Source organism: Chroicocephalus ridibundus, chromosome 6 (assembly GCF_963924245.1).
Source record: "Chroicocephalus ridibundus chromosome 6, bChrRid1.1, whole genome shotgun sequence".
Lineage (NCBI taxonomy): Eukaryota > Metazoa > Chordata > Aves > Charadriiformes > Laridae > Chroicocephalus > Chroicocephalus ridibundus.
This window is the reverse complement of record NC_086289.1, coordinates 75,344,981-75,359,817: the sequence shown is the minus strand read 5'-3', so window position 1 is coordinate 75,359,817 and position 14,837 is coordinate 75,344,981. Positions and strand designations below refer to the sequence as shown.

Below are 14,837 nucleotides of genomic sequence, written 5' to 3'. Positions count from 1 at the left end.
GGCATGATGCAGTTTTACGGTAGAGGATGCAGAGAACAGCAGAGGCTGGGACCATTGTGAAAACCATCTTGGAGCACCTAGTTCAAGCAGCATTTCACCTCTCATTAAATGACTTCCACATCTCAGAAAACTGAGATGCCTCCTGAACTGCCTTTTCCTGCTTTATTCCTGTTTATGCTTGGGTATTTCAACTTTGTACACCACTGATTAATCAATAAAGGACAAAATATCAAAAAATGCATTTTATCTTTATAGCTTCCTACTGGAGGCAAAGCAATCGCACTCTCTTCCCTTGCCCACGACTCAATGAGGAGATCATCAGGGTTTTAAGGTTACCAAGGAAAAACTAAGTTTAAACTCTACAAATAAGAAAGATATTAGAAAATAAACATACTTTTCTACTGCTGACCGTTTCTGAGATTTACTCTTGTAATTTAATGCCATCTTTGTCTCCATACCTGTATACACTGCAACACCTGGGAAGGAAGGCAAGGGGGAAAGAGTTATATTTTATTTTCTGCATATACACAATTTGCAGAATTTTTCATTTTAAGAGACGTAGGGTAAAATCAAGATGTGGTATTACTTTTGTGTTTACTTCAGGACAACAGTGAGACAGTATTTTTCTAAGTATTTGCAATATTCTGCTGAAGTAAAACAGCACTACTGAAGTAATTTAACACCTACTAAACCGCTGTTCATTATTATGACTGTACTGCTCTTCAGTATGTATTTTATGGAAATCAGAACGGTAAATCTCAGGAGAAAGTCTTGAACAATGGGTAACAGTAACAGCAGTCATTTATCCATTGAAGTTAAGTTACTCCTTTATCAAACCACTTCAAATATTTTCATAGAGCTGGACTGGAACTTTATATCCTTAGAGATTCTTCAGCATAATATCACTACTTTCATCTATAACCATAACCCCTCAGGTAACAGTCAGCAAGATTATTACAATTTCTTCAGCACGAGTAGAATTAAAGCACAGTTCATTAACATGTTTTAAGAAGAGAATACTCTTTAAATATTTAGGTGTCTACAAACCAAATATTTCTTTAGTGTTTTTTAATCTTGCTCCACGAAGTAAGAGACTTTCAGGCCCAAGAGGTCTAAAAAGAAACAGACATATCAGCATTTAAAAATTAGTTGTTCTGTAGGATTAATGAAATCCAGTTTTCTATGCAAAGTTGTCCCACATCCCTATGAATTCCCACTGCAACAACTCCAACCCCACCCTCATTTAGGTCCATCTTACCCTCGTACCACACCTCACCCCCACATCCCCACAGAGCTCTCAGGTTCCCTTCACATCTCATCGGGCCACTGCCACCCTCTCCCACCACTCTTCAACAGCCCAGAGCTGGTGCCTGAGCTAAGTACACCAAACGGCTGGTTCGGAGAGACCTACAGTTACCTGAGAAGCCAGCAGGCAAAGAACCTGGCGAGCTCACGGTGCCCGAGGAGTGCCATTTTTGCTTTGGCTATTTTACTTATCGCATTTCTACCCTCAGTCAAACTGCAATGACCTAGCAGGATCAAACAACTAGAGGGACACACCACCACCACACCAGGGCAAGTTCTGCTTCCTAAGGCAAGAGTAAAGTGTCATAAATGTTTTTTCCTTGAATCTATGACACCACAATAATACATTCAGTTCACTGGCTAAGTTAACTGTAACAGTGCTGGGAAAATAAAGGTTCAGTTCGAATCGCGGTTCGTACAAAGTTAGAGCCTTATGTTCTGCTCCAGTGGCTGTATCATCTTTAGAAACTGCCAGCATGGTTGGTTTGAAATAAATAAAAGAAAAGGTGCATCCACTATTTTTGCCAGTGTTTCCAATGAAAGCAGAAACTGAACAACCGCAGTGGCCAGGGTAACCTACTGGGTAGAAGCAAAAGAATCAGAGATCACACACCAAGTGCTACAGCACAGGAGCCCTGGGGCTTGCCTCTCTTCGCCATTCGCTGTACCACAGGCACTCCACGATCACCACTATATGGACACAGCTCTTATACTTGAAGTTCCTTTGAAAGCACACCCTGGAGTTACTCAGAAAAGACCCCCCAAACCCACCCCCCACCTGCCACAGTTAAACATTTAACTTAACTGTTACCGCAACCGTGACAGTTCCCAGCACAAATACTGGGTGCACCAGTTATACGCATGGATTACGACAGGTTCTTTAAATTACGCATACATATGTTAATATTTTAGGCTAGACTGAAAAATTAAACGGGATTAAATGCTCAACCATTTAACCTTTTTTTTTTTTTAATAAGAAACCTAATGTAATTTTCTGCATTCAAGTGCTTTTTGCAGTTCGTAAAACCAGTCTGAGAAACCCAAAACGTGGATCAGCGCAGCACAGACTAGACAAGTTGATCTTCGCCAGTCAGAAGATACAGCTCCACCAGGACTCAGGACTTGCCATTATTTTTCACACTCTCTTTAAACTGGCTCTGTTTCATGTTGCCAACTAAATTATTTTGATAGATTATCCCAAAGCTGAACCTGTCAAGCTTGGCAGTAATGAATTCTGGAAAGCTCCAGGAGAAGTAGCACATAAAGCGACCTTGAGAACAGCCGAGTGGGATTTTGGAGGGGTTTGGGTGAGGGTTTTTCGTGGGAGTGGTCAAGGCACTGGACTCGAGGCCAAGTGATCTGCCTTCAACGTTCCCGTAGTTCTTGTGGAACCACTGACAAACCATTGCTTCACCCTGAGCTCTGTGATGCTCCTATCTAAAACCGAGAGATGTTCGCCAGCCTCACAGGAGGCGCCCAGATTGAAAAACTTGAAGTTCTTCAGACATGTGCTACATGGAAAATAACACTGCTTTAATATTTGATTCAGGTAGGAACTTCACTAAAAAAAAAAAATAAATATGTATAAAGGGTAACATTTTGGATATTAGAAGAGTGAAGGAATCACAACAGAGTTACCTGTTTCTGTGACACATTCATACATCATAACATAGCACTTCACATTTTAAGACAAGGTGACCAAATTTTTTTGAAAGCTTGATAATCAACTCCTCTCAAGAGAAAACAATTAAATAACTTGATGATAAATATTGCTGAAAATCTGGCCACTTCTTGTGAGAGATCTCCCTGTCTTTATTTCAAACCATGACTTTTCTCACTCCTGTTCCTCCTATTTTCTCTCCCACCCTGTTGTGGCGGGAGGAAGCGGATGAGCCGCTGTGTGGATGCGTGGCTGCCAGCGGGGCCGCGCATTTACCCCCAGTTACCAACTGCAACTGCCCACCACAATTACCAATCTTTTGAGGAAGTCCACATGGGGGTCTGTAAGTGGCTTCACGTCTTTATTTGTGTATTTTCACGTGTGTTTAGGTGTACGCTACTGGCAAGCCGGACTGCACAGGGGAAGGCTGCGAGCACACGATTACTTGCACACAATTACACGTTGACTATTACAGATACCTCTCTTTACAGTCTAGGGAGTACGGAAGCTTTAAATACATACTAAAAGCTACAAATTTGTTAAAACAGACCAATAATTTCTAGGAATTTCAACTGCAAAAATACCTGCAGAGTGCCTCTGATAAACAGATAACAGGGCATCTGCTGTAGCCTCCGTAACATGCCACTGGAAAATGTTTAAGATCAATAAATGTTTTTAATAACAAATAGCAAAAAGTCACCAGCTGATTACCAGTGCCTAAAAATGATCCCCTTCAGAACAGCCACGCTTCCCAGAACTGTCCCATTAAATCTGAAAAACCGGGCAGTAATGAACGAACTTCCCCTAATATTTTCTCATCCCCATCTGAAGTTTGTAGCTACCATTGATACTTTCATAAAAATACCCCTCCATTTCCTATATTCAACAGTAACTAGTTTTTTGTGATGATCATGATTTTAACCACCTGCATCAGTTCTAAATATTAATCTGATAAAATTTTACTTACCGTACGATTTCTTCAGCTTGTTGACTTATAGTTATTCTTCCAACAAATCTATAAAAGATGGCCATATGTTAGAAATATCTGCATAAAGACTCAAAAATGTAAAAAACTCCTCTATATTTACAGAAAAAAGTCATTAATGGTTCACAAGTACAAAATAATCAACTTTTATTAACAAACAAACAAACAAACAATATGGCAACGCTGGCAATAATTTTACAGGAGAGATTTAAGAAGAGGAACATTCATCCTGCAAAAGAACAGTCATTCGGAAAAGTCTATTAGGTTTCATTAATAAAACCACAAAATACTATATTTCTTAGTTAAAACAGATTGCAACTTCTTGATCTTTCAGTAAGAAACAATTCCTCAACAAATGTAAGTTAGTATATTATCCATCAGAAATAGTAATTTTTCATTTAATAAAGTCAATCTACTCTCTTTTTAAAATCTGACACTTGCACATGTAGCACGACCCCAACTACAAACAGGGAGATAAACTTCTATAGTAATTGTACGTTAACTTCATGTTCTCTGCAAACTGAAGGTCAAATATTTGAACAGCTGTTCAAACCAAGTATCTTAGTTTTTAAGAACTTAATATTTCTCAAAGATCCAAAAGCTTACTTAAGAATAACGGCTGTGATATACTTGGATTTTGAAAACTACTTCTTGATAGCTACCATTTTCCATTACACGATTCAGGAGAAACTTGGATGGGAATATAACTTTTGTTACACGTGATACTGTTTTACAGAGTCTAGGGCTCTGCTTGCTGACTTTAAATGCTGAAATCAGAGGTTTTTAATCTAAATTTTTGCTGCTGAAGAATGGAGTTCAATTCTTCTCTTGAGCATAAGCACATTAAATGCAACCAACGTATATTGTTAGAATTAACATAAGCTTACAACAATTTGCTACGGTTTCACTTAATTCCATTAAAAAAAATACTATATGGTACTGAAATCTCCTGGCAGAGCCTTATACAACTCTTTCTCCAACCTGCTCAGACTCGTGGGCCATTTAATTTTTTACATTTTTAAACAAGTTTACCAGTTGGAACAGAAATGTAAATAAATGTAATGATTAAAATACAAAAGGAATATTATCCTGTAATTTCTGATTTACTACTGAAATGCTCAAGTTTAACTTGTCACTTGCAACTTTCAGTAAGCACATATTGTATAAACACTTATGCTAATTATTAAAACCTAAAATTTAAACAGATGTCTGAAGCTATTTTAAACATTCCTAATATTAAACACTTCATTTTGATTTAATTTCAAAATATTTACTAATAAAGTGCTACCTGTACAGATCTGCTTCGGGCTGCTGACACTCTATGACAGCTACGAGTTTGTCCAGGTTGGCAACAGACTGTAACACTGCTGTTTCTGGGACTGCAACGTGTGTCTGCAAAACAGAGCCCGTTAAGTTAACGGCATAGGATTACTGGGGCAAGGGGGAGGGGGGCGGATTTCAATGGGCTGAAATAAAAATGGCTTCACAAATTAACTACGTTCTATTTCACAGCAGTACCCCAGACCTTAAGATTGGTCTCTCCGTCCAAACTTGCAGTAGTAACATGGCATGAACCGTCAACTCGATCAGATGACAGAAGCACCAGATCAACAGGAAAAGTCTCATCTTTGGCTACTCTGACAATGTCCCCCACCTGCCGAAGGGAACACACGAGAAGTGCACAAACGGAGTTTTACAAGAGAAGAATTCATTTCAGCATTGCTGCCGAATCACGATGAAGCAGGCCGCAGTGATTAGTAAAGAAACAAGAGCTTTAGCTACGCAATAGAAACACAACTTTCAATTTGTCCTTAGGCACATACCCGAATGTTCTTAGATCTCGTTTTTACAAGGCCACCACTTCGAACAACATAAACCGGAGCACCGTTCACTTCATTGTCTGCTTTATGTCGTAGCCAGTCCTCATAACCCTTTGGAAAACACATACAAGTTTACTTTTTAGCAAGAAACCTGTAAAGCATAACAAATATCTTCTCAGCAAATGTGCTTTGAATTCCTCGCTGCATAGCCTGAATGCAGTCACGAACTCCTCTTGAGTTTCTGCTACAGCTGTTACTCGAGGGCCTGGGGAACCTCTTAATTTTCACTCACTTTACACAAATAAGTAAAGGCAAATAAAGTAAGAAAAGTGGTGAGGAAACTTAACAGTCCCACGGTCTGTTAAAACAATGAGTCAGTGACGTTTTCTGCAGAAGAGGTGAACAAGCACTCCTTCAACCTTGTATCCACATGGATCAGTATACCACAAAACTGGGAACAGCCACTCACAGTCTCTCTTATGGATTTTTTTTTTTTTTTAAGAGAAGTAGCAAACTGAAATTACTTCCTTCTGTCATATCATATAGCACTTCTTATAGTTACTGCCATGGCATACACATGAAACGTTAAGTGTATGCCATGCTGCTCACGCACCAGCTCTGTACAGCAAGAGAAGATGACTGAGGAGGTTTTAGTTGTTTGTGAGTCCTAATGCAACAGTTTGCAGCAACGGAGTTTTTAATGGATAAATTCAGTAGTTTTCCTTCACACGATATTCAGCACCTCTTTAAGCACCCTTTATCCCACGCGCACACATGGGCAAACATTCACGAGAGTGAACCCAGTTATATTATTCCCCTCCTATTTTCCTAAACTACTACTGCCGTGCTTATTTAATCTAACAGCACGCTTCTCAACAGCATGATCTCCGATGCCCCAGCCTAGGCACTGTTTGGAAAGCCCCACAAGCAAGCACAAGGGATGGATTGGTCCACGCGTGAAGTTCAACTGCCTCTTACATCCCAGCAAGACTCCTACAACGGATGTGCAACAATAGAGACATTTCCTAAAATGTTCTTCTGTAGGCATAAAATCTGTGAAAGAGTTAAAACCACTTCCTTGGAAGCCTGCAGACAGAAACGGCAGGCACCCTCGAACGCTACAAACTTTAAATACGCATGTCATAATAGGAAGAGTACTAATGCACATGTAGTTTGAGAATTCTGCAGTCGACTGGAGTTTGCAGGAAAGTTGCATGACGAATTTAGCACATTAAAAGTATAGTTTTGCAGCTCTACTTTCATGCATCTCCACTGTTACTAGCACAAATGAGTAAGGACTGCACAACTGCACTACCTACATTAAAAAAAACAAACACAAAAAACCAACAAAAAGCCAGGGAAGCTTTATATGCCAACTGTTTAAAAATAAATAACTAAGAAGCGTATAGTAATAGCAGCCACACAGAGAGACACTGGGAAATCAGAATCCTAAAACCCCTAAGACAGACTTTAAGAGTCCTTTCTCATCAGTATGAAAAAGCAAGAGTCAGAACATACAGCTCCTTGTTAGAGGTGACTGACAGAGGGAAAACAAGGATTTAACTAACATCCAATAACCTTGGGGCATTTGTCTCATAAACCTGAACAGCTGAGCAATATGGGCATTTGGCAAAGAACTGAAATTTACCTTCTTTAGAAAGTACAGATTGCAGCGCTTTCTCCATCTGACACCTACTGCCTACAACACAAGGGTGACACCTCACACCAGGGAATTCTTAACAGCCAACTTACTGTGGTCAGTTTAAATTCCCCCAAAATTTACCTACTGCGGCATTTCTGAGAGTGTTCCTTATCCTCACTTGCAACTACTGCAAAAACACTGTGAAAAAGAAAGATGCAATAGGAACACTGGGAATGTTGCTTAACCGCATGAACAGAAACTAAAGATTAAAATCCCTCAGTTAAATTACATCCTTAAGTTCTGCCTAAATAACTGCACGCATGTACTTGAGAAATGAACAAAATTAAAACAGGCCTGCACATTACACTACCAGTTTCTTAGTCTCAGTTTAGGTCTATATTCAATCAGAACCTGCAAAGTAGTTGTTTCTAATTTACCTGACAGTTGTGTAAACATCTGTGTCCAACCAGCTTGTTTGCCAAATACTATGAACTTACTGAAACGGACAAAGCTCCCTACAGTTCCTTAGGAAATACCTTTATTTTGTTGTATTTTGTTTTGTGGTTTTTTTAACTTTAATTTTTGCTTTATTTGTAACTATTTTCTTTTCTGATTTTGGACTCTGAGGACTGCATAGGCACCTTCACAGGCGGAAGGAGGGGAGCGCTCTGGCTAACGAGACAGACAAAATGACACAGCAAGAGTTGCATCACTTTGCAGTCCTTTACGTCCTTCTTCTGACCTAGGTGTAATTGCACTTCCAAGAAGAAAAAGTTCTAACTCCTTGGCTGAGAGTGAAAATAAGGCTGAGTTCTGAGGTTTGCTAGAGGCGTCACGTTAACTGGCCTTCTGGAAGCAGAGGAGTTTTTCCACCCTCTGCCAAGCTTCTCAAACCCGCACATGATTAACGCTTCTATTTTTCCGCTTCATCTTCGGAGAGACTGCTAAGTTATAGTTTAACATTTATCCTGACGTAACTTTGTATAGACCCAGTGCCCTGCAGCTTTCAAAAAGGTGTTTCTTCCCCTAAAATCTGCTTCCTATGCCACTTCTGATTTGGGAGAAAACGGGAGCTGGTTTTGAGATCATACTGGGTATTTTGCCCTCTGCATTCCAACAGAAGATTTCTCTTTCTTCCTTGTCCAAGGGCAGCCTGGTGGAAACAGCCCACGGAATTCTCTTTCCAAGATAACAGCTTGTGAATGCTGCTCGCCTAATTTGCAGCAGGTAGGATAAAACATGCAAGTCCATTAGATCAGCTTAGGTGGTTCCAATAGTCCTTGCAGGGATACTGAGACAATCAGAAAAACTCTTGACGCTTGGCAAGTCATGAATGATTTGAAACTTCTAGAAGGAATATTCTTTGCGATTGATGGTAAGACACCTAAATTCCCCATTATAAGACTGAGCATCTGGAAACAAGGTGGTAATAGATTGGTCTGGACTATTTTAGACTTATACAAATCCAGCCTCTTTCTGGGAAAAAAAAAAAATCAAATATTTATAACCAAGTTGCACAATCTTTCTCAGTTCACGCCGCTTCAAGGGATATTTTCCTGCCTGCTTACGACTATAGCTCTTGAACATGTGACTTTTGCGGGGTGATGACAACAACTGCTATTTAATAGCATTAGGCCACTCTACATATACAAACTGCACAGCAACAAGACGAAGCGTTAGTTCAAATATTACTTCAGCATTAAGATCTCCTCTGTCCCAAACATTATTCTAGCTGCTTGAAGGCTAGAGTTATTTTTACTTTTGCCCTATTTTGGGGTGGCTTTGGGTCTTACTGGCACAGAAGGCAAATTGAAATTCCAGTTGTAGCTCCGTAACAGTCTCCTGCTTGCTTTTCAGTTGCTCCGACTGCGGCTCCTTCCCAGACAGCACTGTCAAACCCGTTGAAGGGGATAGTTGCTGAAAATTACCTCCCTGCAGAAGAGTTTATAGCTGCTATCCGCATCACCTCTTTATTTATGTGCCTGTTTCTTTCTCCTCTGGCTTTAAGGGTTTAAAGAAAACAGAACATTTTTTTTTTTTTTTTTCCTCTTTTCCTTTTCTATTTTATTTTTTTTTAAACATTCCACTTCCAGGGGCTCTAGGTCTTTGTGGGATGCAGTAAGGTGCTTGAACAAGATTTCTATTAAACTCATGCTTAGAAGATTTTTTTCTTATTTCAAGTGATATAAAGCACTCCAAAACATTTTATGCAACCAAAGAAAAAGAAAACAAAACCAGAAACTTTCTAAACGGGACCTTTCACCTGGTACAGGATTATAGTTAACATATATTTTACACCATGAAACATAGTCCTTGGGACAAAATTTGCCTTTTAACTGCTGACAAACATGGACTGCACCACTGCTTCGTCGACCCAAGCTCCTTTCTCAGTGCCTGATGTGGGAGGATTGGTTTTAATATGCAGCGAGGTATGCCAAAGCAATAAGCGAGGAGCTTTCAGAAAAGGCCTTATAACAAGTGACATGTACAGTTTAGACAAAAACGCCGTCTGACAGTCATTCACTGTCCATTTCAGGGTACCGCAGTGACTCACTCAGCGCCTGACAACTAACTAAAATGCTCCAGTTCAAGCGTCTAACAAAAAACATGAAATACAAAATCCTTTCTAAAAATTACACCTTTTTAATTTATTTTTGTATCTAAACATTACCTTGGTCAGACTTTGTTAAGTAACTTTACCTTAGAAAGACTTCATGCTACAAGATATTTCCCCTTTACCTGTTTTATGGCTGTCACAGTTATGACAAAGAATAATGGCAATCCACTGGTAATAGGACTGGTAGGGGTATCGATCATGAGCTAAAAGAGAAGAAAATGCAAAAGTTAGCCACAATTTTATTTTTACAATTGTACTTTCCGGAAAAAAAAAAAAAAAAAAAAAAAAAAAAAAAAAAAAAACAAAAAAACCAACCCAAACCAACAACCCCAAAACAAAACAAAAACCAAAACAAAAGCCAACAAAGCAAGGTGGCAACTATTTCCCAAACTCCTCATTATAACCTGTACTTTTGCTGCACTTTCTGCAGTGTTTCTGGAGCAAAACTGGGTCCCTGACACCTAGAATACATGTCAACAATGGTGCAAACAAAGGTGCTCGGGCATAGAAGAGACTTAATCACATTTGTAACATATGTGCCAATTTTAAGAGTCCTTAGTAAAAGGAAGATACGTATTCATCCTACAAAAATTAATTCAAAAGTATATTACAAAGGAAGGAAATCTGCATTGCTTGAAGCTGTTTCAATACTCTCTTCAATCTACTGCTTAACAGCCATGTAGAGTATAACAACATCCACTTCAGAAGTGAAAATAAAGTTAAAAATAGTAATTTCCAACATTTTAGATATTAGAGAACACTCTTTCTTAGACTGCTCCTTTCTGGTTCCCCCAAGTAACATGCAGTTGTCACAGTCTGTGTTATTATTGCTGGCATGCCAAAAGTGCAGTGTAAAGACTTAAAATTCTGGATGTGGAGGGGATGTTAGTGGCTCTCCTCTGCTGCAGGAAAAAACCCAACATGGTCAAGTGCTGTAAAGAAAATATACACAAGAACTCTTCAAAACCACAGACACTGATTTGATCCACTTTACCTGAGACTTATGGCATTGCTTTGGGAACCATTAAAGAAGGAAAAAAAAAAATCATACATGAAGTTTACTCTATTAAGAACCAAGAACCTCAGAGAGAAAACAGATCACACCACCTTACACACATGCATGAGCTATTGAGCTCTTTACTTTTTTCCACAGAAACACAATTTATGGAACCCAACAAACATTATCTCTAGCCTGCAGTATTGTCTGCTCTTCAACAGTAGCATTGCAATTTCAGCTTGGCAGCATGTTGTCCAAGCAAACCCATGCCAAAAGCATCTGATTTTTGGCTGGATATCCATGACATATCTGCCATGATATCCACATCTGCCAGAAATATCCAGGACATTTCTGCCATCTACGCTCTCTCCGTTTTTCTCAAGAGAGGCTCACATTGGAAAATGGAGCTGGTGGAATTGTCACAGCAGCCTGCTCCTCTTGCCTCTTTCACCAGAACACCATGGCCCTTTGCCTGCTACACAGCTGGACCCGCATCCATCACACACTGGTGTGGGGCCTCATGTCACCAAAATGCGGTCTGTCACCACGTCTCTGGCATGCATGCGTGAGGTGAGCAATGTGGACTGGATTGTGCTGCACATCGAAATCACACAACGAGAACTTGCCCCAGCTCCGTCAGCCCCAGTGGAATAAGGTGGTGATGGCAGACACTGCATCTTGGTCACATGAGATTCACGTGACAGAGAAGATAACCATGGTGACCAACTTTTAAAGGCACCTTTGCCTTATAGAAAGAAAAAAATATTAGATATTAATGAACTTCTAAATGAGATTTGAATAAAAACAGAATTCCTTTCTAACACATGAACAAAAAATGACTGCAGCTTTTCTCCTGCTCGGTTTCCAATAATACAGACACGCAGACAAGACATTTCCCAGACAATTTACAGCATCCGCTTGAGTCACGAGCTGAGAGAAGAACAGGATTACACTCCGAGCAGAAGTTCTGCCTTTAGATCCGTATTTGTACGTGGACATCGCATCTAGATATTACTGAAGTCTAACAGTTTGACAGGAATGTGACTCAAAATTGAACTAAAGAGGTAAATTTGCATTTAAAAGAAATAAAAGCTTTAAAAATGCAACACTGTATGTGGTTACTTTAAGTAACGTTTCTGTTCCATCTCCAGCATGCCCCCAGCTTCCTCATGCTACAGTATGTCAGACAGCATGAAACACCATGGAACGCCATCACAGGAACGACGAAGTCAATATCCTGAACTACGAAGATGGGATGGGCAACGCATGCTGTTAGACTAACTTAGAACTATATGACTTCAGTAACTCCCAACACAGGAATTTTCAGCCTATTAGAAAGTTATTCTTTCTAAACATAAAAGAACAAGAGCAAGGGAAACAGGAGGCAATGGATTAAAAAGTGCAGAACTGGTCCTGCTATTGACATCTCACACAATCACAGACAAAATCTTATGAACTCTTCACTATTCCCGTCTTTTGTCAAATGAGGTACCATCTTTTTCAGATGCACTCTGTAAATGTTGGTTAATCACTGCAGAGGCCTATGCATCTTCAAAACATTCTATTTTATAATGAATGAAAAGCCACAGTAATACTTCTGACCTATACTGTATCAACAACAGCACTAAGTGATGCCTTCAAAACTGAACAAACTGTTAATCCTAGCTGTAAATTTTTGTATGTTATATACACTAATCCATGCCCAGACCAAGAGCAAGCAGACCACCCAGTTTGACGCAAGTGAACTCGAATGTCTGCATTTCCACACACTAATGTCCAGGAAGCACTTAAAAACCCACCAAGTAAAACTCCTGGTTTATTCAAACACCACCAATGTCCACAGAAATCAAAAAGCATATCTGGAATTTTGTTACTAATTTATCAGATTTCAAATTGTATTTTGAGGCAGGCAACTGGGTCCCTGTGCTAGCGGTGCAATGGACTTTGAAGCTGCACGCTTAAATATTAGCATTCAGGAAGATAAAACCTAAGGACAGTACTTAAATTTGGACGTAATTCTTTTTTAAGTTATGTTAGGTTCCCAGAGAAACTGGAAATGTGTTGTTTTTATAGACAGAATATTTAAGTAGAGAACTTAAATTCACAGAACAAAAAAATCAGTGGCAGAATTTACAACACAAATTGCAATTTCTTGATTATTCAACTTACCTGAACCAAAAAAATAATCAGAAAATAGAAGTTGGCTACTCTTCTGAACTGCTCAAATAAGTTTTTTGGAACAAAATTCCACACTGTATACTGAAGGGAAGAAAGGGAGAGAGAGAAGAAGAGTTATGACATACTGAACAATTTTTAAGAGCAATTCCGTTCCACTCCCATTAAACTCTCTTAACCTAAATCTTTTCATTTTCCACCTTCCCACCCCCAAACCTTTTTTCTGGTCTTGCCCTACTCCCACACAGAACTGCTGTATCCATTTTATTTTCTTTTTTTTTTATTTATTTATGGTAAGCACAGCCAGCAGGGAAGTAGGGGTAGCAACCGCATTGCCTTGCCAGTCAAAGTTTTAAATGTTCTCCCACCAAGTGGGGCCAGCGTCACTCGCCCGGGAGCGCCCCGGGCAGCGGAGCAGCCACTCTTTCTGGCAGCCGTAACTTTCTCTCCTGTGCTACAGCACCAAGACACATCCCCGCCCTCACTTCTATTGATTCTAATCCAAGGTCACACTAGGAGGGAATCTGCAATTGCGGTCCACTGCTGATTACTTCAGGCAAAGTACTAGCTTACAATTTGGCTGTTTTAGAAACCCCCGCAACCAGCTTCATCCTTCCTTTTGAGTGGTTCTGTGCAGCACATCCAGACACGGGCAACACTGGGTTAACACCTACTTTTCTTTACAAATTCTGACCAACATGCTTAATTGTTCTGGACTTAGTCAGGTTCTGAGGAAAGAGGGATGAGAGCAGGAGAACTACAAAGGAAGCAATCTAGCTTTTTCCTCAAAAAAGTTTAGAGCTTCTTTCATTTTGAATACTGTATATGCACCATTAGACATAATACACACATGCCCACAACTTCTAAAGTAACATATCAAGTGGTTTTCCCATGACAAATTGATTCCTTACCTTGGATGATATGATTCTGTTGTCCGCAAACTTCTGAGGAACATAATGGCCGTGCTGGGGAAAACGATTTGCTATATAAATAGTTCTTGTATCGCTTTGATGCGGTGGGTCAAAACCCTAAAACACAAAATAAAAAAAAAAAGATTATCAAGAAAGACTATTTTATTAACTGTTGTTTTGTAAAGTTGTTATCTTTGTGATGAAGAAATTATATCCAGATATCAAGCAGCAGTTTTAGAGTAGCGGCTTTTGAATGGGAAACAAAATTAAAGTGTAAATTCAAGTCTGCTGTGTCCAGAGAATTTTGAAAAACTAGGTACGGGGGGTGTGTGTAGGATTTGTAGTTTTGCAGTTGTGTACTCATTCTGGAAAATGAAAGAAAAAATGTTAAGTATCTAAAAGGATAGAGAACGCTTGCTATCACACAAACTTGAAGCCCTGTGAAACTTAAAAAAGAAGAAACAGAAATGCAGATGAAAACATATAAATTACAAAACCTCACAGCCACACTCATGCTAACCCTAATAAAACAGATTATGAGAAAAGTAAAAGGTCAAAACAAAGAGATCATACTAGTATGCTGTGATAACTGGATTTTGAGAAGATTCTCACCCATTTAAAAACACAAGCTTATGCATCTGACTAGGCAACGCTATTTTTTCCAAAGAAGTTGTACCTACGAGAACGGACATTTTGTCTAACCTCAAATGCGATTTCCTGCCATT

At 39.4% G+C, this 14,837-nt stretch overlaps 1 protein-coding gene across 8 annotated transcripts in view; it reads right to left on the bottom strand.

The window, feature by feature from the left end:
- ATP11B (ATPase phospholipid transporting 11B (putative)) overlaps positions 1 to 14,837 on the bottom strand; it is a 67,059-nt gene that overhangs the window by 37,407 nt on the left and 14,815 nt on the right. For all 8 annotated transcript variants that reach the window (XM_063340213.1, XM_063340209.1, XM_063340211.1 and 5 more), the window contains exons 2-10: positions 14,113 to 14,229; positions 13,196 to 13,285; positions 10,152 to 10,232; positions 5,774 to 5,881; positions 5,476 to 5,604; positions 5,239 to 5,342; positions 3,933 to 3,980; positions 1,048 to 1,112; positions 395 to 476 (exon numbers count right to left, since the gene is read on the bottom strand). In XM_063340213.1, coding sequence (XP_063196283.1) covers positions 395 to 476; positions 1,048 to 1,112; positions 3,933 to 3,980; positions 5,239 to 5,342; positions 5,476 to 5,604; positions 5,774 to 5,881; positions 10,152 to 10,232; positions 13,196 to 13,285; positions 14,113 to 14,229 — 824 coding nt within the window. The remainder of the gene's footprint in view (positions 1 to 394; positions 477 to 1,047; positions 1,113 to 3,932; positions 3,981 to 5,238; positions 5,343 to 5,475; positions 5,605 to 5,773; positions 5,882 to 10,151; positions 10,233 to 13,195; positions 13,286 to 14,112; positions 14,230 to 14,837) is intronic.